The sequence below is a fragment of the Oncorhynchus masou genome, chromosome 26 (assembly GCF_036934945.1).
Source record: "Oncorhynchus masou masou isolate Uvic2021 chromosome 26, UVic_Omas_1.1, whole genome shotgun sequence".
NCBI classification, from domain to species: Eukaryota; Metazoa; Chordata; class Actinopteri; order Salmoniformes; family Salmonidae; genus Oncorhynchus; species Oncorhynchus masou.
In genome coordinates this window covers 8935027-8962271 of record NC_088237.1, presented here as the reverse complement: position 1 = coordinate 8962271, position 27245 = coordinate 8935027, and the positions used below count along the sequence as shown (strand labels likewise).

At 44.9% G+C, this 27245-nt stretch overlaps 1 protein-coding gene and 1 pseudogene across 2 annotated transcripts; one reads left to right on the top strand and one right to left on the bottom strand.

The window, feature by feature from the left end:
- The first annotated feature begins 1440 nt into the window (after positions 1-1440).
- On the top strand, positions 1441-9740 carry LOC135514736 (interferon regulatory factor 6-like; annotated as a pseudogene).
- A 580-nt stretch (positions 9741-10320) lies between these two features.
- LOC135514735 (transportin-3-like) lies at positions 10321-27194 on the bottom strand. 2 transcript variants are annotated; one of them, XM_064938288.1, is made up of 23 exons: positions 26931-27194; positions 23906-24106; positions 23490-23563; positions 23063-23219; positions 22393-22536; positions 22055-22230; positions 21715-21853; positions 21388-21534; positions 21076-21183; positions 20855-20946; positions 20564-20703; positions 20057-20248; positions 17818-17909; positions 17610-17686; positions 17383-17443; positions 16950-17090; positions 15027-15143; positions 14844-14938; positions 14441-14597; positions 14015-14182; positions 13612-13724; positions 11300-11391; positions 10321-11157 (listed from the first exon to the last, which is right to left on the bottom strand). In XM_064938288.1, the coding sequence occupies exons 1-22, from the start codon at positions 27042-27044 to the stop codon at positions 11331-11333; spliced, it is 2766 nt and encodes a 921-aa protein (XP_064794360.1). In that variant the 5' UTR covers positions 27045-27194; the 3' UTR covers positions 10321-11157; positions 11300-11330. The 2 variants fall into 2 exon arrangements, with proteins under 2 accessions (XP_064794360.1, XP_064794361.1); XM_064938289.1 differs by lacking the exons at positions 10321-11157; positions 11300-11391; positions 13612-13724 and adding an exon at positions 13736-13899.
- Positions 27195-27245: the final 51 nt, after the last annotated feature.

Genomic DNA, 27245 nt, shown 5'->3' with positions numbered 1-27245 from the left:
GGCTCTCTCTTGCTCGATGTACTCTCTCACTAGCTCATGCTCTGTCGGTGGCTTCCTGTGTTCCCAGTGACTGTTGTAGACCATGGACAGACCTCTGTTTCTCCTTCCTCTGCTTACTGTGGCTCATCCTTCTGCTCCCGTGGGTCAGATGAGGGTTTAGGACAGACCTGTACTCTCTGAATGTCTCCCACTCATCTGGAGTTGTGTCCCATCTGGCCTGGCTGGAGAGGAAGGGACTGGGTGGAGTGATGGGGTGTCACCTTGGAAGCTTCCTCCATGCGAGGCTGAAGGTCATCTTCTTGCCAATGGACATACTGTGCTGTGCTAGTATAACTTGGATAAGGTGAGGCTTGGTACCTTTGATGATCAGACCAAGCCCAGGCTTCACCGGTAACATGCTGCACCTAGAATCGGGAGTAAACACCTTTATCCGGCTCGAACGGACCCCCATGTAAATGAGGACTTGGTGGACTGTATATTCCTTCGGTTAGATTTTACTTTTCGTGTTCGCTCCCATGTGCTGGTAAGGGCACAGATGACAGGCAGGTAGGATTCCAGTTGAGGTGGTTTAATTACACTGAAGATGCACAGGCATGGAACAGCAACGCACAATGTACGCAGTATGGATAGCACCACCATCTTCATTGCACAATGAATTTGAATACCTCTAAACAGTGAAATACAATGTAATACTGATCTAATGATGTACCATACATACACCTATACAATTACAGTGCATATAACGAGGCACTGGGGGACAACATCCTATACAAATACAGGGTTAAATGTCCAGAAATGATATGACAACCAAAACAGAGCTTGCCAGCTCACAATAACTACTTGTAGCTTGCAGTAGAAACTATAATTAGCTTAACCATAAATATCACATTATTGTCGCAGAGTGCGTCTTCATACAAAAAACATCTGAAAGATTAAATATGTACTTGCATATCAACAACACTGACTGACCTTGGCTAAAACAATAATCTAACTGCTGGGAAAACATAATGATGTCTGGAACTTTCTCTCACCTGACCTCTGATTTGGCAGACACACAAAACATACATGCTTAATTTGTAAATGATGTCTGAGTGGTGTAGTGTGCCCTTGGCTATCTGTAAATACAAAATAAAAAATGTACCATCTGGTTTGCCTACAATAAGGAATTTGAAATGATTTTTACTTTTGATACTTGAGTATATTTTAGCAATTACATTTACTTTTGAAACGTAGGTATATTTAAAACCAAATACTTTTAGACTTTTACTTAAATAGTATTTTATCTGGTTGACTTTTACTTTTCTATTAGAGGTATTTTTACTTTTACTCAAGTATGACAATTGGATACTTTTTACACCACTGAAAATGTATACATTTTCAACCACTAGGGTAGTACTAGTAGCCTATCGAAAATGAAACAATGTTTGCATATTACTTCTGTCTGTCAACCGGAAGGGTGGTATCTGGGCAGGTTCAGCAAACACACAGGCACTACGTTTGTTCATGTTTAAAGTCAAATCATGTTTGGCCGCTGTTTGTGGAAAGTTTTCTGAATAAGCCTGGGACTTTCTGACTGTCATTCTCCCACACACTCCTTTGAACTTGTGACGGTGTTGGGCAAGGTTTGTGTCAGTTCGACTACCAAGTTAAAAAAAACTTACCTGTGGCGGCGCGCATACTCTCTGCCTGGCCTGTTTCTGTTTGTGGAAGGAGGGGATCACTACAGTAGTCAGCGTTCTTGAACTCTTCGATACAAGGGAACGAAATAATTTTGTGGAGAAGACATATCGTTAAAAGGTGGGTGCCGCTTAAAGCTGGACTTGTTTCCTAAAACAACTATAGTAGCCTATTGAGATTTTTTCTCTCAGACCGATTACTATTTTTTTGTTATTTGAAGATTGTTTACATGATCATGTCAGTGTCGGGCAGGCGGCCTATTTTCAGCTTTTGTTGCCGGTATATGTTTTCTTTTTAAATCAACCTGTCTTCTGCACACCCTGAATGAAACCCAGTGAAGCTATTCCTGTTTTAATATGTAAAAAAAATGTAACTATAGAGTTTAGACAACGTAATCCAGACTTAATCCAGCAATTATTGTTAAGTTCTTAAAATGATTGGGAAGTCCCCATTTTAAAGCACACCATGTCCCCACCAACATTGTAGTTCACAATACTAACCTAAATGACAGTGAAAAGAAGGAAGCTTGTACAGAATAAAAGTAATCCAAAATATGCATCTTGTTTGCAATAAAGAACTAAAATAACACTGCACTAAAAAGCTATGTATTGAAAGTGTTGTGTTTGGGGCAAATACAACACATCACTGAGTACCACTCTTCATATTTTCAAGCATGGTGGTGGCTGCATTATGTATGGGTATGCTTGTCATCAGCAAAGACAGGGGAGTGTTTTTTAGGATAAAAAGACCTGGAATAGTGCTAAATACAGGCAAAATCCAAGAAGAAGACCTGGTTCAGTCTGCTCTCCATCAAACACTGAGAGACAATTGCACCTTTCAGCATCACAATAACCTAAAACACAAGGCCAAATATGCACTGGAGTTGCTTATCAAGGCAACATTGAATGTTTTTCCGAGAGACCTAGTTACCGTTTTGACTTAAATCGGCTTGTAAATCTATGTCAAGACTTCAAAATTATTGTCTAGCAATGATCAACAACCAACTTGACAAAGCTTGAAGAATGAGGGGGGCTAGTCCTCTCTCTCTCTCTCCTCCCCCTTGTCTGCAAGTTGGACAATTTAGCATTTTTCAAATACCTGACTCAGCCTTTACCTGTAATTTAGAGCCATAATCATTATTCTTAATTCTATGTAAAAATTTAAAAAGCATGTACAGTATTTTGAGCTGCCTGTGTCCCCCTGTTGTTTTTATTTATTTTAAGAAATATGCTTCTCTGGATTTCTGCAACAATCTGTATGAAAGATTAAAAGGAATGTGAGTCTTATTTAGTAATTGCTTGCTTTTCGAAACTTTAACAACCTTGCCGGCAGGCATGCCAGCTAAGAGAAAGACAAGCTAGCTATCCTAACTTGATTGATAGCCTGAAATAACTTCTTGGTAGCTAGTTATGAGGTTGAAAAAAGGCAAACCTATCTGGACTAGTTAATGGCAAAAATAAACACATGCCCCCTTGCCCCCTATGGCCATGATGCCTCTTTACCCAGTTGTTGTTCTGTGTTGCATACTCATTAAAGTTACCTTGCCCTTTTCAGTGTGTGTGTGTGTGTGTGTGTTGGTACCAGGGCTCAGAAGGACATTTGTGGCAGCCTCGGGAAGAGGACATATTCTATCTAGATGCATTAGTTTGTCTCAGCGTGTCCAGCGGCAAATACAAGTTGGCCTTATATTTGACTCTGATGTGCTGCTTGAGACAGAAGTTGGTCTTTGGCTGTAAATGAGTTACCTGTAGACCTCTGTGTTCATATGATCCTCTTTGATCTCATTGTGTGACAGTGGACTCTGCATCTGTGCCCGGAGGTCCGAGGCTTGTTGTCCTAGTATCAAATCCATCATTTTAGGATGACAAAAGCAAATTTGGGACTGTCATGAAATGGAGTAAAGGATTAAGGAATAGCCTACAACTGTTGCATGTTGTGTATGTTAATTCACCTAACTCTCTGATGTTTGTTTTTTTATTGCCTTGAAAGTGTGTTTGTTCTGTATTCTTCAGCCACAGAACACTTTTTGTTTCCCCTCAGATCATTTCCTAAACAGGCCTGTTGCCATCATAAATCAAAACGGTAAATCTGACTTGTTGACTACTCTCTCCACCTTCGTACCTCTCTTTTCCCCACCCATCCTCTCTCCATTTTCCCCAGCCTTCTTCCTGCAGATGGTAGGGAGTATCTTATCTTTCAACCCTCCCCCACATTCCCCTACCCCCATTGCCTCATCACCCATCTGAACCATTACTATCGTATCACGCTTCAAAACAATCCCTCAGGGCCCACTCTCTCCCCTACCCCCAGTGCCCAGTCACCCATCTTAACCATGACTTTTCCCTTCACCTTTCCAGCCCCTTCACTCACCCCCTCTGAAGCCCCTTTCTCCTCCCTGCGTGGTGCTCTGCCCAATGATGAGTGTGCAGCCTCGGAGGATCCGCCTGAAGCCCTGGCTGTTAGCTCAGGTGAACAGCGGGAGGTACCCCGGCTTGCAGTGGCTCAGCCCGGACCACCGGATTTTCCAGATCCCCTGGAGGCACGCTACAAGACACTTGCCCACCTCTGAGGAAGAGAACACCATCTTCAAGGTGAGAGGGGGGATCCATGTTGAGAATGGCATGACAGATCTGGATACTTCAACTCTGTCGTCATTCTAATATCACAATGTATTTAGACCAAAGTTCTGCTTACTTTGTCTACTTAGATCAACTTTTTCTAGGAAGTAGCACATTTCAAGAGTATTTCTAAGGTACTCAGTTACTATGTCACCCACACACTTCCTTATCCCATTCAGCGATAAATATATCAGCTGTTTTAGTGAACTGAAATAGCCTTAGTTTCATTTCCACTGAATCTCTAGTGTCAAACCTCTCTGCGTTTTTTGATCTTGTGTGTAAGGATGTCCACATGATATCCACTGTACTAACAGCAGCAATAGCCTACTCCCTGCCTCTTTTGACTAGTCATTTCCTCATTAGCCATTACCCTGTTCTTCTTTCAGAAAGTATTCAGACCCCTTGACTTTTTGCACATTTTATTACATTACAGCTTTATTCTAAAAGTATTAAATTACTTTTTTGCCTCGTCAATCTACACCAGTACCCCATAATGACAAAGCGAAACCGTTTTTTATGTGCAAATGTATTAAATATATAAAAAAACGTACCTTATTTACATAAGTATTCAGACCCTTTGTTATGAGACTTTAAATTGATCTCAGGTGCATCATATTTCCATTGATCATCCTTGAGATGTTTCTACAACTTGGTTGGAGTAAATCGAATTGATTGGACATGATTTGGAAAGACACACGCCTGTCTATATAAGATCCCACAGTTGACACTGCATGCCAGAGTAAAAACCAAGCCATGAGGTCGAAGGAATAGTCTGTAGAGTGCTGAGACACAGATCTGGCTGGGGAAGTGTACCAAAAAATGTCTGCAGCATTGAAGGTCCCCAAGAACACATTGGCCTCCATGATTCTTAAATGGAAGAAGTCACCAAGACTCTTCCTAGAGCTGTCCGCCCGGCCAAACTGAGCAATCAGGGGAGAAGGGCCTTAGTTAGAGCGGTGACCAAGAACCCAATGATCACTCTGACAGAGCTCCAGAGTTCCTTTGTGGAAATGGGAGAACCTTCCAGGACGACAACAATCTCTGCAGAACTCCACCAATCTAGCCTTTATGGTAGAGTGGCCAGACGAAAGTCACTCCTCAGTAAAAGGCACATGACTGCCCGCTTGGAGTTTGCCAAAAGACACCTAAAGGACTCTCAGACCATGAGAAACAAGTTTGAGTTCTTTGACCTGAATGCCAAGTGTCACATCTGGAGGAAAACTGGCACTATCCCTATGGTGAAGCATGGCGGTGGCAGCATCATGCTGTGGGGATGTTTTTCAGCGGCAGGGACTGGGAGACTAGTCAGGCTTGAGGGAAAGATGAACGGAGCAAAGTACATAGAGATCCTTGATGAAAACCTGCTCCAAAGCACTCAGCACCTCAGACTGAGGCAAAGGTTCACCTTCCAACAGGACAATAAACCTAAGAACACAGCTAAGACAGCGCAGGAGTGGCTTCGGGACAAGTCTATGTATGTCCTTGAGTGGCCCAGCCAGAGCCCGGACTTGAACCCGATCGAACACCTCTGGAGAGATCTGAAAATGGCTGTGAAGCGACACTCACCATCCAACCTGACGGAGCTTGAGATGATCTGCAGAGAAAAATGAGAGAAAAGCCCCAAATACCAATTTGTAAGTCGCTCTGGATAAGAGCGTCTGCTAAATGACTTAAATGTAATGTAAATGTACAGGTGTGCCAAGCTTGTAGTGTCATACCTAAGAAGACTCTAGGCTGTAATCGCTGCCAAAGGTGCTTCAACAAAGTATTCGAATGTAGGGTCTGAATACTTATGTACATGTGATATTTCTGCTTCAGTTTCTAAACACCTGTTTGGTTTGTCATTATGGGGTGTGTGTGTATTGATGAGGGGGGGAAAACAATTTAAGGCTGTAAATGTAACAAAATGTGGAAAAATTCAAAGGGTCTGAGGACTTTCTGAATGCACCCCAGTTGTGACTAATTGATTTGAAGTTAATTTAACCCTCACCCATTTGATTCCATCCAGATGTGACTCCTTTTCTGATTCATTAAAATGTAACCTCTTCTTTGCCTCCCCCTCTCTTCCCCCAGGCCTGGGCTCTGGAGACAGGAAAGTACCAGGAGGGTCTGGATGAGCCGGACCCTGCCAAGTGGAAGGCCAACCTGCGCTGTGCCCTCAACAAGAGCCGGGAGTTCAAACTGAAATACGACGGCACCAAGGAGACACCCGTCCAGCCCTACAAGATCTACGAGGTCTGTGACCAGCCCTGCAATGGAGGTAAGAGTGTGTGCATAAGCATGCAGGCTCATTGGCAGCTTTGCAAGTCTTATCTGATTGTCTGTCTTCAAATTGAATTGAGTTCTTTAGAATAGCTTTGTTGAACTTGTCAAATTCCCTCGGATATTCATGTTTTGTGAAATTATTGAGATTTTCATGTTGATGGCACATTCCTTTTTAATTTGGTTTCAGACACAGTTGATGAAGATGAGGAGGAGGAGGTAAGTGTAGAAAAGTAGACAATTACTTTTTCCATTATCTCAGAACAATCTGAGAACAATACCCATGTATCAGCTTTGTTACATAAACATTCAATCTTGTCTTTAGATGCCGAATATTGTTGACCTCTCCATTGGTAAGTGTCAATACACCTTTGCTACTGAGCCATCTGTGAATTAGGCAGAAAACCTTTTTGAAATGTGTCACTATTGACATTATGCAAGGTCTTATGTGTTTGTGTTTGTCCTCTTGTCTCTCCCAGACCCCAGAATTAGTGACCCACGCAGTTATCAGGCATTCCATACCTCACATGGGATAGAAGCTCCTTCAGCTCCCCCCTCAATGACAGATATGGCACCTCCCACCACACCCCTATGTACCCCAGTCCCAACATGCACTCCAATCCCAACGGGGCCAATACCATGGCAGCGGATCTCCCTCAGCCAACCATGGCTCCCCCAGAGTTTTCTTCCCACGTTCCATTGGTGGTGAAGTTGGAACATGGGGTCTTTGTGCACCATGGACCCGCAGAACCCTCCAACGGCCTGGGGATGGGTGGAGGGAGCATGCAGCCTCCTATGGTCACTGAGATGGCCACCATGGTTCCTTCTGCTGTATCTGTGGCTCCGGTTGCCCCTCACCCAGGTGCCGCCCCAATGGAGGCCATGTCCGGAGTCCAGAACCAGGAAGAAGGGCAGGCAGTGCCACCCTACAAATATGACCTGCTGAACAGCCTGCCATGTGAGTGGAGTAGCATCCATGCCTTGAGGAGAATACTGTTTATGTACTTTGGCTTTACTTTGGCAGTCAGGCACTTCTGCAATAGTTCCTTGCATGTTATCCCAAAAAAAATGTAATTCAATGTAATTCCCCTAACCATGAAAACAGGGCGTCAACTTTATTTGGTTTTGCTGCATGCATTACAATGCCAACATTGTAATCCATTCACTCAAAACTGTTGCCTCCGATTGACTCATTCGATGGATTATAGGCTATCAGGCATTAGTGTAGTTGTCTGGAATAGCTGTCTGTCTGTCACACCCATCAAATGAAACACACTGGCAGCTGTCTGGGAGTGTGGGGGACGGTAAGACAGGTTCTGTAGTTCATTGGAATAGGCAAAATCGAGTTTTATCCTTTTGTAGCTAAAGCCTTAATGAGTCATTCATTGATAAACACTCCTTTTTCAGTCTTATGATAACTTGGTGTCAGAATACTGTTAGACATGATTAGAAAGAGCTATATTAAATGTTGACTATTGTTGAAGTGCTTGCAATTCTTCCAACACTACATTATTTGACTCTGGTTTCAGTGACTGACCTAGACATGAAATTCCAGTATCGGGGTCGCAAGATGGGCTCCCTGACAGTGAGTAACCCCCAGGGCTGCCGGCTGTACTACGGCCACTTGGAGCCCACCCCGGAGCAGGTGGACCTGTTCGGCCCTGTCAACCTCAACCAAGTTCTCTTCCCTGGCTCGGCCGACATCCAGAACGAGAAGCAGCGGTTCTACACAGAGCACCTGCTGGATGTGATGGACCGAGGCCTGATCCTGGAGATCTGGGAGCAGGATATATACGCTATCAGGTTGTGTCAGTGCAAGGTGTATTGGTCTGGGCCGGGCGTTGACGAGCAGGGGCCTCCCAACCCTATGGAGAGGGAGAGGAAGTACAAAGTGTTCAGCCTCAATAACTTCCTGCACGGTGAGTCAGTCAACCCATTTTACTCCTTGGTATTTTAGTCATCTAAGGCAGCAGTTTCATCATGTTTGAATCCCCGTCTGACATCAATTAATCACAACACCAAATGATAGTGTCAGATAATAACGTTGGACTCCATTGTCATGATTTTTCTGTTCACTTGAGGCTGAGTTTCAATTGATCCCTGAATATTTCAGTCACAGGCCCTTTCTGTGAGTAAGCTCTTGAGTAGTACTTATTGCTTGTACTGCTATTGTTGCACAGCCCAAGCATCTACATGGATTAGCTGTAGAACAGATATCACATTACAGGAGATTCTTTCTTTCTCCCTCTCGTGCACACCAACAACAGGGCTCATCTTGTTCCAGAAAGGTGAAACTCCCACCCCACCCCCGTTTGAGCTCTGCTTCTGCTTCGGGGAGGACTGGCCAGACCAACGGAAACCCAAGGAGAAGAAGCTTATCGTTGTGCAGGTGAGCAGAACGAATTGACCACATACCCTTCACAGATACACACACGAAATGATCATTGACCCTCCCATGTCCATCCATTTTATGTCCAGGTGGTCCCGGTGGTGGCGCGGATCCTAACAGAGATGTTTTCTGGAGATCTGTCCTGGTCCACAGACAGCATCCGACTGCAGATCTCCAACCCAGACCTGAAGGACCAGACGGTGGAGCAGTTCAAGGAGCTCCAGAGGCTTCTCCAGAGTCAGCACGGCCTGGGTCCCTGGGCCACCAATGGACCCTGAGTCAGGGGCCTCTTGCTGGGTCTTCAACAGGTCCTGGATCAAGGCCTCAACTGCTCATGGACTATTAATAGCACAATGCACTTGGATTAACAACCTTATTCAACGTTTTGTGTGTGGGGATATTAGCCACCTTTCAACCCTGAGCCTCCCTCATTCTATAGAATCTTCATCCAGCCAGAGCCTTGTATCTAATCTTAACTGGATCTTGGGCAGAACTACTTGTACATCGTCAAAACCCAAAATGCTCTTTTTTTGGTCCCTTAAATTATTTTTTGGAATTTCAATAAATACCATTGCAGTATTTTTTTTTAATGGTGGCAGGTATTACTCAATTGTCACTTTAATTTCTATCCATTTTCTTTCACAGCCACCTTAATCTACTTTACTAGAACGTAACTGGCTTTCTTGAGAATGGACACTGGTGCTATTGTGCCAAAAATGGGACTCAAGCCATACATGCAATGTAAAAAGTATTGGAATGTTTTTTTTAAACTAATAAACAACTACATTAAATCAGCAAAGTGGTAATTTATTCCATGACTTGACAATTTTGTACTTTTTTGCTGTGAATGGGGTTTACGTCAAGGTTGTGAATGGGTGAAAGCATCTACTGGTATTGTCACTTCACCCTCAGATTCTAGGGGGGGAATTCCAGAACAGTGAAACAACTACCTCCATGTTCACTTTACAGCTGGAAGGGAACCTGTTTGTCGTGGACATGATCCAAAACATGGACTTGGCAATGAGGGTGAACCAGTCAGCAAATTACCCTTGGAAGGGTGTTGAGTGACATGGACTTCTACATGCAGTCACTGGAAATTGATTGAATGGGATTGAAAAGTAGGGGCTTGTTAACATGTGTACGGTATGGTTGCATGTGTGGAAATGTCTCTGGATATGTTACAGCAACATGCATGTCGGCTTCTGTCTGGACATTTAAGTAGAACACCTAAAACAGTGTGTGTACGCGTGTCTGACGGACAGCAGTGGCTCTGCAACAAATTAAACCTTGGCTAACTGGTTTCTGCCAGAGGATGAGTGGGGTTGTGGGTCTGGGATAAACAAATGTCTAAACTCTAAAACATGATACACAGACAAGGGCACGTTTGTTCCTCACTGTCGTTTTTATTGTTGTTCACAACATGGTGTCTGCCTATCCAAGAATGGACGATGCCAGAGGTGGGGAAAAAAAAAAAAAAAAGTCTACTATTTGCCAGAGTCCCACTCGACCGGTCACAACTCTCCCTGGCAATAGAGAACAGTAAAACTCCAGCCAACACGTTTAAAAAGGTCAAAGGTGACGCCAAATCTCCCAGCATTCCCTTCAACCATTTCCTAAATTCCTCCACAAGGCAGTGGTGGCCAATTTGTGAAGGGCATCGTGGGTTTGCTATTTATTTTTCTATATGGCACCGACAGCAAGACCATGTTAAAGTTCTAAAGACACATCCATGAAAATAAATCATTTCTCAATTTAAAAACGTACAAGTCTTTTTTTGATGCATTATGATTTGCAACCAGGCACATCCTTTGTTTTTGTTTTTTCTTTGTTTTTTCCCTTGCCTTCTCTTGCTCTTTTTGAAGATGGATCCAGAACTAATCCCATTCCATTTCTTTGAGTCGGTGAATTCTCGTTCCTCCTTGGACATGCCCTCCTGCCCTGCCCCCTTTCAACCCTCATGCCACCTGTAACTGTGGCGACAGTGAGGCAGGGGAGCGGAAGGGGGGCGTCTCTTCTCACACGGCCAAAGTCGAAGGCACGTTTCGTTTACGGGTTCACCCTGTCACTCCAATCCTTGCGATGCGTCTTGATTGGCTTTCCACAGTGCCAAGTCCCGCCCATCTGTCCAGTAGGAGATCCCTTTAGATTCTCGTCTGCTGCGGTCTTCAGCCTCTTTGCCGTCACCTCTGAATGTTCGCCAAAATATTTAACCTGAGGAAGAAAAACAAAGGCGATCTTACTGACACTACCAACGTAAATACGATCAGATGGGTTTTTTTGGAACCATCTAAAGACATGGCCCCAGAGGAGTCTGTCGATCCCAGTGTGGGGGCTGTTTGGGTTGATGCTGTACCTGGTGTTCTGGCAGAGCTCTTTGGGCGTGGCTATCGGAACAATCTGGTGAACTCGCGGATAGCCCAGCACACCTGCTTACACTCCTCTGCACTGGATCGATGGACAGATTGAGAAAGCGCAACGTTATTAATTTGGTCCATTTACATGTTAAAGGTTATTTCAAATGAAATTTTAAAAGAAAAGGTCATTGAACATTCAGGCTTGCCATTTAGTCAAGGTCACTTTATATTAATCTGAACTGAAATTAACCCATGTCTAGCCTGCAGTTTGTCTCACAAGAATCCTACTGTGAACAAGGTGCTCCCTCAGAAATCGGATTCCTGCTTACAAGCCAAATTAAAGCAGGAAGCACCAGTGACTATATCAATAAAAGAGAGGTCAGATGAAGCAGATGCTCAGCTACAGGACTGTTTTGCTAGCACAGACTGGAATATGTTCCAGAATTCCTTTAATGGCATGGAGTAGTACACCACATCTGTCATTGGCTTCAATGACGTCATCCTCACAGTGACCCTACATGCATACCCAAACCAGAAACCATGGATTACAGGCAGCATCCGCACTGAGCTAAAGGCTAGAGATGCCGCATTCAAGGAGCGGGACTGGAAGCTTATAGGATATCCCGCTTTGCCCTCAGACAAACCATGAAACAAGCAAAGCATCAATACAGGACTAAGATCGGGTCGTTCTACACAGTCTCTGACACTCGTCGGATGTGGCAGGGCCTGCAAACCATTAGACTACAAAACAGAAGCACAGCCTACTGGACGAGCTAAACTACTTCTATGCTCGCTTAGAGGCAAATAACACTGAAACATGCATGAGAGCACCAGCTGTTCTGGAAGACTTGATTCACTAGGCCGCAGGCGGATTACCAGGACGTGTACTGCGAGCATGCGCTGACCATGGCTGCACGGCCGGGCAAGACTCCAACACCATCAGTAAATTTACCGATGACAACAGTGGTAGGCCTGATCACTGACAACGAGACAGCCAATAGGGAGGAGGTCAGTGACCTGGCCGTGTGGTGCAAGGACAACCTCTCCTTCAACTTGATCAAGACAAAGGAGATGATTGTAGACTACAGGAAAATGAGGACCGAGCACGCCCCCATTCTTCATCGACGGGGCTGCAGTGGAGCAGGTTGAGAGCTACAAGTTCCTTGGTGTCCACATCATCAAACTAACATGGTCCAAGCACACCAAGACAGCCGTGAAGCGAGCGCAACAAAACCTATTCCCCCTCAGGAGACTGAAAAGATTTGGCATGGGTCTTCAGATCCTCAAAAGGTTCTCCAGCTGCACCATCGAGAGCATCCTTACTGGTTGCATCACTGCCTGGTATGGCAACTGCTCGGCCTCCGACCACAAGGCACTACAGAGAGCAGTACATCACTGGGGCCAAGCTTCCTGCCATCCAGGACCTCTATACCAGGCGGTGTCAGAGGAAGGCCCTGAAAATTGTCAAAGACTCCAGCCACCCTTGTCATAGACTGTTCCCTCTGCTACCACACGGCAAGCGGTACCGGAGCGCCAAGTCTAGGTCCAAGATGCTTCTGAACAGCTTCTACCCACAAGCCTCCTGAACATCTAGTCAAATGGCTACCCAGACTATTCACATTGCCCTCCTCTCTCCACTGCCACTCTCTGTTATTATCTATGCATAGTCACGAACTCTACCTACATTTACATACTACCTAAACTAACCGGTGCCCCCCACATTGACTCTGTACCGGCACCCTCCTGTATATATTGTTATTTTGTTTTTACTGCTCCTCTTTAATTACGTGTTACTTTTATCTCTTATTCTTATCCATATTTTTTAAAACTGCACTTTCGGTTAGGGGTCGTAAGTAAGCATTTCAGTGTAAGGTCTACACCCGTTGTATACGGCGCATGTGACAAATCAGATTGGATTTTAGCTGTCATCTATCTGAAGCGCCCATTCCCTCAGACACTGCGTGGGCGGGAGGGTGGAGCGCTGGAAAACTGGGGCAGGGAAGGGACGCTTCTAGGCGAGCTTGAACTTGTGGCAGGGAATCCATGAGGTTTCCCTACTCCGGTTTCCCAGCGTTCCACTGGAGCAGCTTGTTGGAGCACGCCCAGTGACACGAGCTCTTCCCAGAGTCAGAACATCAACAGCTGACAGGGAGTCAACTACTACGCAGAGTTTCACCTGACATAACTCCTGAACCTATGAGGACAGCATGTGGCTAGTTAGATCATTTCTTGAAGGAATGCACCTGATGGGTACAACTGCACCAGATTACACTTGAGAAGCATGGAAGAGGTGTGGCTGTGATATGCTCACCTGGTGACCTGCTTGTGGAAGTCTGTGAGCTGTTTGTGTGTGACGGTCACTGCCCCGCCTGACGTCTCTTTAGGAAGCCCCTTCAGCGCATTCTCCAGCCAGCGGCAGAACGTCTAGAGAACATGTCCTCAAGGTTAAAAGCAATGCAATTGAAGCACTACAACATTTATCTCATGAGTGAAAGTGCTGTCATGCCAATGTCATTGGAAGTGTGTGTGAATATGAATTGTGGTCCCTGTTGAAAGATGTTCTCTTATCGCCATCTTGTGGTATGACAGCGAGCACCTGCTGAAGACACCAGTGTATGTGTACATTCAACTGCATATGTATTGTACAAGTACTGTCAGAACCGAAAGAGCTAAGTGTGTGTGTGTGTGTGTCAATGTACGTGTGAGAGACTCACCGGCCTGTCGAACACCATGATCTCCCAGAGCACCTCAGCCACATCGGGGAGTGTGTAAGGTGGCAGGCAGAAGCAGCATGTGTGCATGAGCTGGGTGACCAACTGCTGCCCGTGCTGCCCCATGGCCTGGCCTATTAGCTGCTTCCGCAGCTCAAAGTCATCCTCGTGCTGAAACGGGGGGGGGGGGAACATGACAATCTGACTGACTGTTGTTATTCAAAGGAGACTTGATTGATCGTCAAACAGTGAATCCCCGTGTTTGATGGGGCATGTTTGAGCAAGGCGAGGCACAGATTTGCTCATCTTGGTGACATAAGGAATAATTTGGGATACAAATATATTTGTAGATCAGGGATTCTGTGCATTCTGCAACAGAGACGTCAAACAAACGGACTTGAAATAGATTGACTGTTGGGACTGACTCACGTCGTTGCTGACACCCGTGTGGATGAGGTCTCTGACAAACTTCATGACGCTGCAGTTGGCATCCCGGTGGTCCAGTGTCGTGGCCGCGATGGCACACTGGATGATGTGGACGATGATGCCACTGCTGAGCAGGGTGATGGGACTACGCTGGACAAACCTGCAGAGAGAAGAAGCGAGAGAGAGAGAGAGGGGAGAGAGACGGGAAGACAGACATGTCAGAGAGAGAGAGAGAGAGAATCTTCTTTATAACCGGAATGCCGTAAAACAAGAATGCCAATGTCAGGTCCCCAGCAATGGTTAGGTTTCATTCCTGCCACTCAGACGAGACCCATTGAAAGTAAGGGAACTAATTATTTTGGAGGGAGAGGAGCAACAGTTTGAACTGTGTTCCAGTTGATCATACCTGGTAGCGAGTCTGAAGAGGTCATCTACTGTGTCTGGGTGGTTACGGAGGCCGTTGGTCTGCTCCAATAGCTGGAAGGTGGGCATACAAAGAGCCTACGGGTAGAGAGAAGGGACAAAGTCAGTTCAAAACCAATAACAACCAGAGTTCCACCGCCACTCTAGTGAACTATGCCTCCCCTACCTGCAGCATGTCCAGTAGACCTTGTCTGCAGCCCTCTTCCATGCCGTACTCATCCACCAGGATGCTGCCCAGATACAGGAAGCAGGAGTGGGGATACACCTGATACACACTGACCATCTGAAACACAACATCTTCACACCTGATACACACTGACCATCTGAAACACAACATCTTCACACCTGATACACACATCTTTACACCTGGTACACACTGACCAGGGCTTGACATGAACCTTTGTGACTGAATTTGTACCTGTCCAAAAGCTCAGTCTGTGTGTGTGTGTGTGCCCCCCCCCCTCCCTTCCACACAAAAAGAATATAACACCAAGGCCAAAAGGTTTCCTGAAAATTGTGTTGTATCGTGCAAGGAACCACTTCACAAAATAACACTCATTGTAAATCACTGGTGTTGACAATGGAAGGCTACTGGTCTCTGATCCCTTGTATTATATGTCCTACCGTTGGGCCTTGAGCATCCCCCACAAAGTAAAAATACTGCACTGATGAGCTACTGGATCAAACAAGTGGTTCGTCAACCCTCCACCTGGAGAACTACTGGGGGTGCAGGATTTTGATACAACCCTGCTCAAAACACACCAGTCAACTTATCAAGGACCTGTTGAGCAATGTGGTGTGTTCAAACAGGGAAGGAGCTAAATCCTGCACACCCAGTAGCTCTCCCAGATGAGGGTTGGCCACCCTGCAACATTACAATTACAACCAAATACTTTGTCTTTATAAAATAATTCTCTTCATTCAATGAACCAGGGATTAAATGGTTATGGTGGGTGAGGTTGCCAATTTAGAAGTTAATCTATTTGTAAGGTTTAATTATTTAGTGTTCAGGGTAGATCTTGACAGCACAGGAGTTACTTGTCAATTAGGCTATTCTAAGAATATTTGTTGGTATTGAACAGGGGAGAATCCTAGACAATTGAGCGAGTGAGATGGTTTTACAACTGGAGAATGCAGTATTGGTTTCATCAACTGCATGTTGGCCATTTGCCGTTATACCGTATTGCCAGTGGAAAGTTATTTTAGGACGTCAGACATGACATTTCATGCATGCTAATAGTTAATATAGTTAACTAGCATTGTGTAGTTTGGCTGGTTATCTCGACTGTCTTTTGCATATCATTATTTACCTGCGGCGCAAAATGTCACTCTCCGTCTCGCTCTCCCTCCCTCATCCGGAAACTGGCACACAGCTGACAGACACCATTACTTTACCAGGATTCTTGTTACTGACCAAACATTTGCTATAACTGGGCAAATAGCTCAGTAGCTATTATCAACAAATGTTCTAACGCGGCTCGCTTTGACCTAAAAAAAAAAAAAACACACCTCGCGACTGCATGACTGAAAGACCACTTTGCCTGTCAGTGCAGGCCTGCAATAATTATAGAGTACTCTGTCTCTGCAGAGATTGGGAGGACAGTGAGCAAAACATCGTATCCGGATGACCGTAATCAAAATATGATCGAAGTAACCTAATTGTTTCATAGTGATTGTTTTCACTCGTCAATTCAGACCACTTTAAATCTGCTCGTCCGAATGTTTATTTTTTTTTTTACTTTCCCCCCCGAGCAAAGCAGACAAGCGTTAATGTTAAGTTCCGCTGACCATCTGAAAACGCACACATTATATTAAAGGACCTATACTAGAGTTAAAAAATTCCAGTAAATTCCCAGAAATCTAGATTCAAGAGAGAATAATCAGAAAGCCAGGGAATCCCATCAACCCAGGAGTTTGGAAAAGTTACAACCCTATACTGTACATTCAGCCTGACCGTCAGTCACCAGCTGCCCTGGGCTCAACAAGCACCCGATGGCAAAGGATTTTGTATGCACAAATAACAGACGCCAACCAAGATTTATCCATCTGTATATGGGGCGTATCGTGAACCAAACACAGGGACACGCACCTGTGTGACGAGTGGCTGTAGTAGAGAGGCAGAGCCCTTGCCCACGCAGCGCACAGCGAAACGCAGGCAGCGACAACAACGCTCCACGATGCGGTTATCAGCCTGGTGTGTGTTCAGAGTCTCTGATAGGACCGGCCAGATCTACAGAGAACCAAGGAAACACCCAATGCAGATTTAGCATGAGAAGCTGCGGGAATGACTGTACTCAATCATGGCCTCAAGTTGAAGTTAAAATCTGCAAGGGAGAGAAGCATCAGGGTAGTTGAGCGCCAGAATAGCCCCATTTGAGCCCCGTTAAAACAAAGTCGAATTAATGGGTTGAACAAAGCAGGTTGTATGCAATGGTAGCTATGTCCAAACACAAGAAAAAAAAAAAAAGAGAGAAAAAAAAAGAGAAAAATCTAGAGGGTGAAATAACAGACAGTTGCTTTACCTCCTGGATAACTTTCTGACATGGGTGTGTCTGTCCATTCTCTACGATGGGGTTTGTGTGTCTGGGGGGGGGGGGGAAACATTAAGATGAACATTTCTGCTTAAAATATTAAACAACCAACCCAAATCATCATATCTGTATAGCGGCCATATAGCAACATAAGACATGACCTGTGCAACCAGGATATGTATATATAGTATAATGTGTTATAAATGGGTTGAGCGTACCGGAAGATGACGGCTAGTCTGTCCAGCCAGACAGTGGGGTCAGCAGCTTTCCCATTCCTGGGGTCCTGAGAGAGAAGCTGAGGATAAGAGACAAACCTGTTGGTATCACACAAAAACCCAATCCACAAAACTGTTACATTACAATAGTGTTAGACAGTTCTACTAAGGTACCTCATACACACAACCAAACGGGCAGAACAACACACACCTTTTTGAGGGCCATGACCTGCACAGCACACAGGTCACTCAAACACTCAGCGATCTTCTCCAGGGGCAGGCGAGCCAGGACCAGGGCTGTACCTGCAAGGTAAAACAACCAGCGTTACCACGGTGACAGAGCAACACCACCGTTTAATACAAATCAACCTCAGTAGGCAATCAAACAAAAAGACAAACGGAACGTCGAGCCACAGTCCAGAGAGAACAAATTGCCGACAGATATGGACCAGCAATTGAGAGACATTCATAAAAACAAGAGATTGAAAGTGAGAGACAGAATAGAGAAGGAGTGGAGCAGAAAGGTGTCATGGTACGCTGACGATTCATGTTCGTTTAAATCTGCAATTCTCGCCGATGAGGCTGTAGTGGAGCAGGTTGAGAGCTTCAGGTTTCTTGGCGTCCACATCACAAACAAACTATCCAAAACACACCAAGACAGTTGTGAAGAGGGCACAAAAACACATTTTACCCCTCAGGAGACTGGGAAGATTTGGCAAAAAGGTTCTACAGCTGCACCAGAGAGCACCCTGACTGGTTGTATCACCTGCACAATCTCCAACCACAAGGCACTACATCACTGGGGCCAAGCTTCCTGCCATCCAGGATCTCTATACCAGGCGGTGTCAGAGGAAGGCCATAAATTATTTTGCAAAGGGCTCCAGCCACCCTAGTCAGACTGTTCGCTCTGCTACCGCACGGCAGGCAGTACCGGAGCTCCAAGTCTAGGTCAAAAAGGCTTCTAAACAGCTTCTACCCCCCCCAAGCCATTAGACACCTTAACATCTAATCAAATGGCTACCCATACTATTTGAATTTTCCCCACCCTTCTTTACACGGCTGCTACTCTGTCCCTGCAGTGTCACTTTACCCCTACCTACATATTACCTTGACTAACCGGTGCCCCTGCCCATTGACTCTGTACCACAACCCACTGTATATAGTCTCATTACTGTTATTTTATTATTGTTGCTCCTTAAATTTGTTATATTGCTATTTTTTTCTGAAAATACATTGTTTGATAAGGGCTTGTAAGTAAGCATTTCACACCCGTTGATTTCGGCAAATTTAACAAATAAAATTTGATTCGATTTTTGATCCCTGCACAGCCTCAGGATATAGATCCTTTTTCGAAAATGTTTGAATTATGATAAATGCACCATATTAAAAAATGAAATACATCTTTAACATTACTGGGTATTTTACCAATAAAATGGTCTGACGGTGAAGTGGAAATACTCTGTATTCATATCCCAAAATAAATAAATTCTCACTACAATAGAAAGTTACCCAAATTAGAGAAGATCTTGCTACCATGGAAAGGACAACCAACACCTGTCTATTTGAGGAGAAAAATGTATAAAAACACCCAATTAATTATTTAGTCATATCCCAGTTGACCTTTTTACTCATGGCCCTACCTACACTCAATTACTTTTTATTTTGATTATTATTCCACTTCATTTGGAACGGGCCTATTTGTATAAATAAATACGAATTAGGAAGGCAGAAATTACTAAATATTAAAGCATTGGACCTCTCACTTAAGGCATACAAAATCTATACTTACAAAATCTATACTTATACCCGAACTGGTTCTCGAGCAGATTAGTAAGAATGGCTCACCCAGTGTTCAAGAATGACCTTTTTATCTTCATTCAGAATACAACTTCACACTTTCGGATATTTTTAAAACAAGACATAGAAAGCTGGTTTCAATTTCGGTTTAATCCACCAGAAAAGACAGAACAAAAATGTAATAGTTTTGATGTCTTCACTATTATTCTACAATGTAGAAAATAGTCTAAATAAAGAAAAACCCTTGAACGAGTTGGTGTCCAAACTTTTGACTGGTATGTAAGCGTATATATGGCAACTAGAAGTCAAAACGGGATGATCTTCAGAGATAGATGGGAGGGGTTGAGGGTAGCTGAAGGATGGGACAAAAAAAAAAAAAAAAAAAAAAAGAAAGTTCATGTAAAATATAGTGTCCGTAAAAGGTTTATAGTATGTATAAGCTGGAAGAAGAAGCCCAAGTATCGTTGTCCATTAGTTTACTACAATTAGGGGAGGGGTGGTAGGGTTAGGGGAAAACATACATACAAAATAAAGTGGGGGATTGAAAATACAGACAATTACAGAGATAGATTGTGGCTTCTATCTGCAATATTAGATCTTATCTACACCTTCATTTTTATGCACAAAAGAAAATAAGGGTGGCATAAGGTTACCTTTGAGGAGGCCTACGGCGGCTTCGGTCGTCAGGGCGAAGGAGTCGAGGGCACGGGCGATGTCCAGCAGGCCCTGGAAGTGCTGGGCCATGTGGTCCCGACACACAGAGCAGATGTTATGGATGGCCTTGGCCGCCACGGAAGCCAGGGTCTTCTCCCTCAGGCCCTTCATCAGGTAGTTCAGCACGGGGTCTGTGACATAGAGCGGGGCTAAGGTCATGCACACATCCAGAGTACGCAGCCAACAGAGGCGCACAGACAAGAGGCGCACAGACAGAGGCGCACATTCGTAACACAGCAGGGACATAACAAAACAGAGTGACAGGCATTTGACACAGGAAGTAACAAGGAATGGAAAAACAACAAAGAAAAATGACAAGGAAATAGAGACGAGCTCAAAACGAGGGGCACACACACACACAGATGAAGATGAACCTCTAAATTGATGAACTCAATCACTCAGGACCCGAGCTAAGATATTGACCTTAGCGTGACGACTGAACCTACCTAGGAACCGCGGGTTGCGGTCAACGACCTCGCTCATCTCCCCCACCAGCTCAATGCTGGTGTAGCGCACGGCGATATGGACAGTCTCTGGCAGCAGCACCACCTGCTCCAACACCTCTGTCAGGGTGGGGTTGTTCTCACTGACAGGGGGGAAGCATTAACACATTACACACAAACACCTTGGGGGAAGGATATACAAATCAACAAGTAGCTGTACACATTCTACACGGTGGGGAAGCGATTTAGTCATAGCACATCATTACTCATTAACAGAACGAAGAGGACACTCACGGGTCTACACTCTTGGCGATGGCGGCCATGATGAAGAGAACAGCCTCAGTCACCTCCCAGGGAGGGTTCCCTTCTTTTAGAGTGGAGTACAACTGATAGAGCAAGAGGGAGGAAAGGAGAGAGAGGGGGGGGGGGGGAAGAAGAAAAGGAAGTCGGTATAGTTTGTCATTTGTCTTAATAACGTCATTTGAACTTGTCATTTTCAAAAAAAAGGTAGCTACCTGGGAGAAACATTCCATGGAGCCCACAAGGAAAATGACATCCTTCACAAGATCAGACACCCTCATCCTGAACTCCCCAAAGTCATCAGTATCTTCTGGGATGCCCTCCTGTGGATCAACACAAAAGTAGAGATAAAGGAATGAACGATATAGTGCCGCCAAAGTTAAATAATGTACTGAACTACTTAATGAGATGCACATGGTTATGGATTTTCTACAAATCAGATATGACACCAGAGGAGTATTGGGGAGTACGGTCGGCATCACTGGAGTTGGTTAAGGACTCCTTGTCATGTGGTGGGTGGTCCTTACGTGGTCGGGGTCGAGTTGGCAGTGGCGGGCCAGGCCGTGCAGCAGTCTCTGGATATAGGGTCTGAAGATGCCGTGGAGGGCAGGGTCGTTGGTCTTATACAGGTTCTCTCCCAGACGATACCAGAAGTTAAAGGAGATCTCCACGACCTGAGATGAACCAGAAGAGAACTTGAACTCCACCCAAAGCAACAGAGTGTGTGCGCGCTCGTGTGTGTGTGTACCTCATTGAGGGTGTCCTGCACAGATGAGCGCGTGTGTGTGTGTGTGTGTGTGTACCTCATATTGAGGGTGTCCTGCACAGATGAGCGCTCGTGTGTGTGTGTGTACCTCATACTGAGGGTGTCCTGCACAGATGAGCAGTAGCTCAAGCGTCCGCAGGTCTCCCATGCCCTGGCCTGGACTCCTGACTGTCGTCTCCAGAAACGTCTCACACAACTCAGTGAAGATCCTACAGTAATTCAACACTCTGAGAACAAAAAGGAGAAGAAGAGACTTGCGGATAAAAGTGATCACTCTTTTCTTCCACACAGAGGACAGCAGAGAAGAGACAGAAGAGCTCAACATCAAGAGCAATGGAGAGGAGGGATAGATTTGGGGCAGGAAGGGGTGTGGTGATTGGACAGGTGATCTTGGTGTACGTATGAAAAGGGGAGTAGCGCGTTCGTACTTGTCGAGGTCCTCCCGTGCCACGGCCATGTGGTAGGCCGTCTCCAGCGTGAGGACGCCCTGGAAGAGCTGCTGGGCCAGGGGCATGTGCGTGTCCACGTTCTCGATGGCGTACAGCGCTGAACACACGCAGTCGGACGCGGCCTCGTGCAGGTTGGTGGACGTCTCGTCTCTCTGCTGCCAAACAAACAGACAAAAAAATAAGAGAGAGAACAGTCCATCAAATAGATGTTCTGGCTGAAAAACATAAACCACCCCCCCGATGAGAGATGAGATGAGAGAGAGCGAGAGAAAGCCAGACAAACAGGGAGAGAAAGAAAGAGACCGAGACAGACATACCAGCACTTGGAAAAGGACCATGAGGAGCTGGTTGTTGGCCATAAAGTTGCTGTCCAGGACTCCCAGGTTGAACCAGCTGCCCAGACAGCGGAACACCTTGATCAGCATTTTCTCATTGCTGCCAGACTTCTCCACACACGTCATCTGTGGACAGAGTGGCAACACAGGCGCTAACAACACAGACCCTTAACAAAACCACAACGCTGTGTCCAAAGCCAAATGCACAAGGAAGTTCACCCAACAAAACAGTCACGACAGGTGTAATCAATATTGACTCCAGGCAAATTGTTGATTGTAGGTTGACGTAACCCTCAACAGAAACAGTGTAGTTCTGTTTATTTTCTGTTCGTTTTAGGAGGACAACTCCTACATTCTTACACTTAATCCTCACAAACATCTAGAGTCAACCTTGGACATTCTGCAGAGAAAGATATACTACAAAGTGAGCGGTTCAGTTTGTCCCTCTTAAAAAGGTAGTAGTTGAATAGCTTTGTGATAATGAGGCTGTAACACCCCAGGGTTTTAAATTGAGATAATGAACCCATGGGAGGTCTGCTTATCCAGTAAAGGGGGAGTGGTGGCGGGTGCTCTAGTTTAGACCAGCTTAATCAGGTGGGTAAAATAGGCTAGTATGTGAGTGTTGGGAGAGAGGAATGGATAGAACTCTCACCAGTAGGGTGACCACAGTACTGGAGTAATAGGCCAAGTCCTCGATGATCTCTGTCCTGCGATTGGCTCCGATGCGTAGGGAGCGGCTGTGGACCTCCTCGGGGAGCACTGTAAGGATCTCTATCAGAAACGTCATGGAGCTGACGTCATTGCTATACCTGAGGAAAAAGAGAGAGACAAAGAGAGAAAGAGGGGCAAGGAGAGTGGGAGGAGAGACGGCAGCAGTCGGGGTTATGCGAAAATTAGCATGAGGGAGATGTATTTTAAGCTTAATGTCACCTCAAACATACCATCTCATCAACTGTTTTCAATAGAATTCAACTTTATACAACTCCCTACAGCGGTCTAATATCCTGTAAATCTTGCATTCTGTTATCCACAGCTGTGATCCGAGATGGGTGGTTGACCGCTAATGGGAGGGGTCTTACTTTTCAATGAGGGTGTGGACACAGCCCTTCCAGGAGGCCATCTGTAGGGCGAGGTCTGCAATGGCCAGAGCGAGCTGAGAATGGGACAAGAGAAATGAGACAAGCAACCAGGAAGAACTTGTAAGGATTAGAGTATCTTAATGCCACGTAATATTGTACTTGTTAAATTGTACCACAGCTACTCCTCTGTAGTGGTACATTGGGGTAAATGCTAGATTTCTATTGTGCATTGCTAAGCCTTTTGGGACATTTAGATGGGCCGTGGGACATTCCTTGAGAGCATTCTAGGAGCATAAAGTCTGCAGACAGAAATCCAAGTCATCCTGGAATTTCAGTGGTCACTGTGACAGGGTGGACAATAATTGGATGGGAAGGGCGTTACCCCAAGTTACATCAATGGGCGAGGCGGCCATTACCTGGGTGACGATGATGGGGGAGAGGTCTTTGAGGCTTTGTATGTGTGAGAGCAGGGAGTCTCGGAGGGCGATATGGGTCTCTGGGGGAAGCTCAAAGAACGACATCTGGATCTTCATCTTCATGGTCTGGGCGGCAAAGTAACAAGATTCCACATCCTGTTTCAGCTGGAGGAGCTGGTCTGCCAACTCCCACGCGTACATCTGCGGGGAGGGGAGACGGGGAGAAAACTTGATTCAGACAGTACTTGTGTGTATCAGGTAGTTGTGAAATTGATAGGTTATATTACCTGTTAGATATTACTGCATGGTCGGAACGAGAAGCACAAGCATTTCGACCACACTCACATTAACATCTGCTAACCATGTGTATGTGACAAATAAATATGATTTGAAGGTTACCGAAACAAGTTTTAAAAAAACGGGATACTGGTATACCCGCCAGTTTCACACACACCGGCCTACACAGCTAAATGGTCTGTAAAGGATACCCAGGAACAATCAACTGACTAAACAGGGTAGAAAAGGACACACATTGCTGCTTGTAGGACTTGTAATAAAATAGTTATAACATTCCTTTCTCTAATAACTGCTACAGTGGCAAATATGAAAATCAAATCTTATTCCAAAATAAAACAAACCCCCACCTCATTGTTTGTTCCCCCACCCCCACACACACACACACACTTGTCATCCCAGGACAGTCCCGTATTTCAGGCCCATTTCAAGTGTCCCAACATTTCTTTCTACAAAATAGGTCCTTTTGTCAGCAAGACACATTGTCAAAAAAGTGTCACATCAAAAAGTCCCTGTTCATCCACTCCATTAACCTAGGCTATGACCCCCTAAACAGACACGATCCACACTGAAAAATAGACAAAACAGTTTGACAAAGAGCATATTTTCATCAGAATAATTAAGCATAGGCCTACTCACAAAACATATGTAATGGCTTTAATTCAACACCATGCAGTGTTCAATGTGGAATTGTTCATACGTTTAGAAAATTACAAAGAACAGGCAGAATAAACTAAATCGAACATCCGTATATCGAAATGACAGAGGGTTACTGCCTTTTTGAAGACTGTTCCACAATATAATATAAATCAGTTGATATTAAGGTTTCGTTAACTTGCTATAAATTGACAATATATACCGGGGAATTTAGCAATTAGGATTTGTGATCTGTAATGTTATGATAAATTAGGCATCGTTGCTCAATGTCGGCATAGGCCCACAGGAAAAATGTGAACATTGTATTTATTGCATTTTTAAAAAAGGAATATTTTTTTTCCCCCATTCAAGAACTCAGAAAACAATAAACGTGAGTACTCGAACAGTCAAAATGTTTTTAAATGCCCATCCTAGTAAATGGATCACTATGCTTACATTCTCAATTCTGCGTCCCTACCGACACAAAAATATTTCTAAACCCTAATCATGCAAAGACCCAAAGGGAGTAGGCCTATTTACAAATACAGTAGGCCAAATCGGATATTCTTCCTATGAGTTCACCATCAGGTGTCTTTAGCTAGCTGCCTTCATAGAGCTCTTGTTGCCTTAACCAACAGTTGGTCAGCTGTTAGATATTCTGGAGTATGGTATAAGGACTGTAAAGTATAACCTGGTAAATGTGTATGAGAATTTATATTGCAAAGTTTAACAGCCAAGCCCCTTCCCCATTTGTCCCCAGCGTCCAGTATGACCTGGCAGCCAGGGTAAAAAAGCTGCTGACAGCACAGACCACATACAGTGCTCATCACTCAGATGGCTCCTGCTCTCCCAAATTAGACCGTTCATATCCCCAAGTGCCAGCAAACTCAGGAAGCTGCTGGTGTCACAGTCTAACGTGTTTTAAAACGTGTTCAGCAACATTGCATTTTTTTCTTAGAGAATCAATATTTGACTTTGTGAGGCCTTTCTGTGGGAACTGCATGATAGTGGGGGGTAATTGCGTGTTTGAATCCAGTTACTCTCAATGCAACCTGCGGGCAGGTCATTGTTATATAATTTATCACCGTAATAAATTAAAGTTGGTCGGAATACGTAGCAGCAACATGTAGGTGGGCCGTATTTCAATCACCGATTGTCCGATGACAGACAATGATTGCATTTCCTGCAGGAGTCGAGGCAGTAACCAATGAATATGCGGAAACCAGACCGATGCAGCACCATGGGAGGAAGAAAAAAAACAAACAGATGCGGAAATAATAAAGACGGCTATCATTTACCCAACAGTATCAACACAAATGGAAGTTGTTAGTGTAACTAGCCAAGTTAACGTTCGCTGACTGACTCAAAGCCTCCATGGCAATATCGTTAACCCGCTAAATTAGCGAGACAACACGCCCCTCCACTTAGCCATATGTGGCTAGAACTGCAAGTTTGCTAGCAAGTATTGGACGCTATCATGGTAGCCACCCTCGCCTCGCGCTCTTCCTGTGCTCTGACCGGATAACGGCGCTGTCATTAGCGCGAGCTATATATTCTGTAAAAGACAGCTCCTGTAGTTGGCAAGGTTTAACTAAACAACTAGCTAGCATAAACTGGATGTTAACTAGTTATATGCTGTGTGTGGCTAACTAGCTAGCATTTTCAAACACTATGGATCGTTTGACTACACGCGAGAAAAAGCTGGCTACTGTTTGCCTTCATTATCTTCGTTGCACCGAGAAATCCCCCATAGATTTATCCCCGTTTCCATTTGACAGTTACTAGCAGGTTAGCAGTAGAAAGGGGAACTGTGTGGCTAATGCTAACTAGTTAGTTATCTAACAAACTAGCTTGACTAAGCTAACTAGCTAATGCTATGCAATGTGTTGCTAGCTAGCGTGTGAATCTATGCTCATTCATTCGCTGTTGGGTTAGCATACACAAATCAAATGGTTTTATATCACCACGGTATTACGCATTCTGATGCAATGTGTTGTTTTCGGCCTCACACGACCTGCCTAGCAATGTCTTGTTCTAGGCCCATTCCAAGTCCCCCCCTCCCTCCTCCTCCTCCCCATCTCTCAAGTTTACTTACCGATCTCTGTAGCTCCCCCAGCCACACAGAGGCTCGCTCTTTGCCGGCGGGGTCCGGATCATGGTAAAGAGCCTGAACAGCTTGATACACAAGTGCGACTGTCGGTTTCTCCATAGCGCTATGCTACGTTACAGTTTAGGGTAAATGCGAAGGTACTACAAGTTCCACAGTTTATGTTAAGACGGGGTAATATTTATTCGTTAGTTTTGCTCGCTGTTCCGACCGCCATCTCAATCGCACACAGGTTCCCCGTGTGTGTCACCGACAAACGCCCCCGTCTAGAAATACAGTTACAGGAACTAAAAGCTATACTTC

What these genes read in the sequence shown, in the direction of transcription:
- LOC135514735 (XM_064938288.1), bottom strand. Translation starts at nt 27,044, where the DNA reads ATGGAGAAACCGACAGTCGCACTTGTGTATCAAGCTGTTCAGGCTCTT. An exon ending in CAGGACACCCTCAGTATGAG is followed by an intron (nt 21,535 to 21,714) that starts GTACACACACAC and finishes GGTTCATCTCAG; the next exon opens with GTCGTGGAGATCTCCTTTAA. An exon ending in GTCTACTGGACATGCTGCAG is followed by an intron (nt 14,939 to 15,026) that starts GTAGGGGAGGCA and finishes CTCTACCCGTAG; the next exon opens with GCTCTTTGTATGCCCACCTT.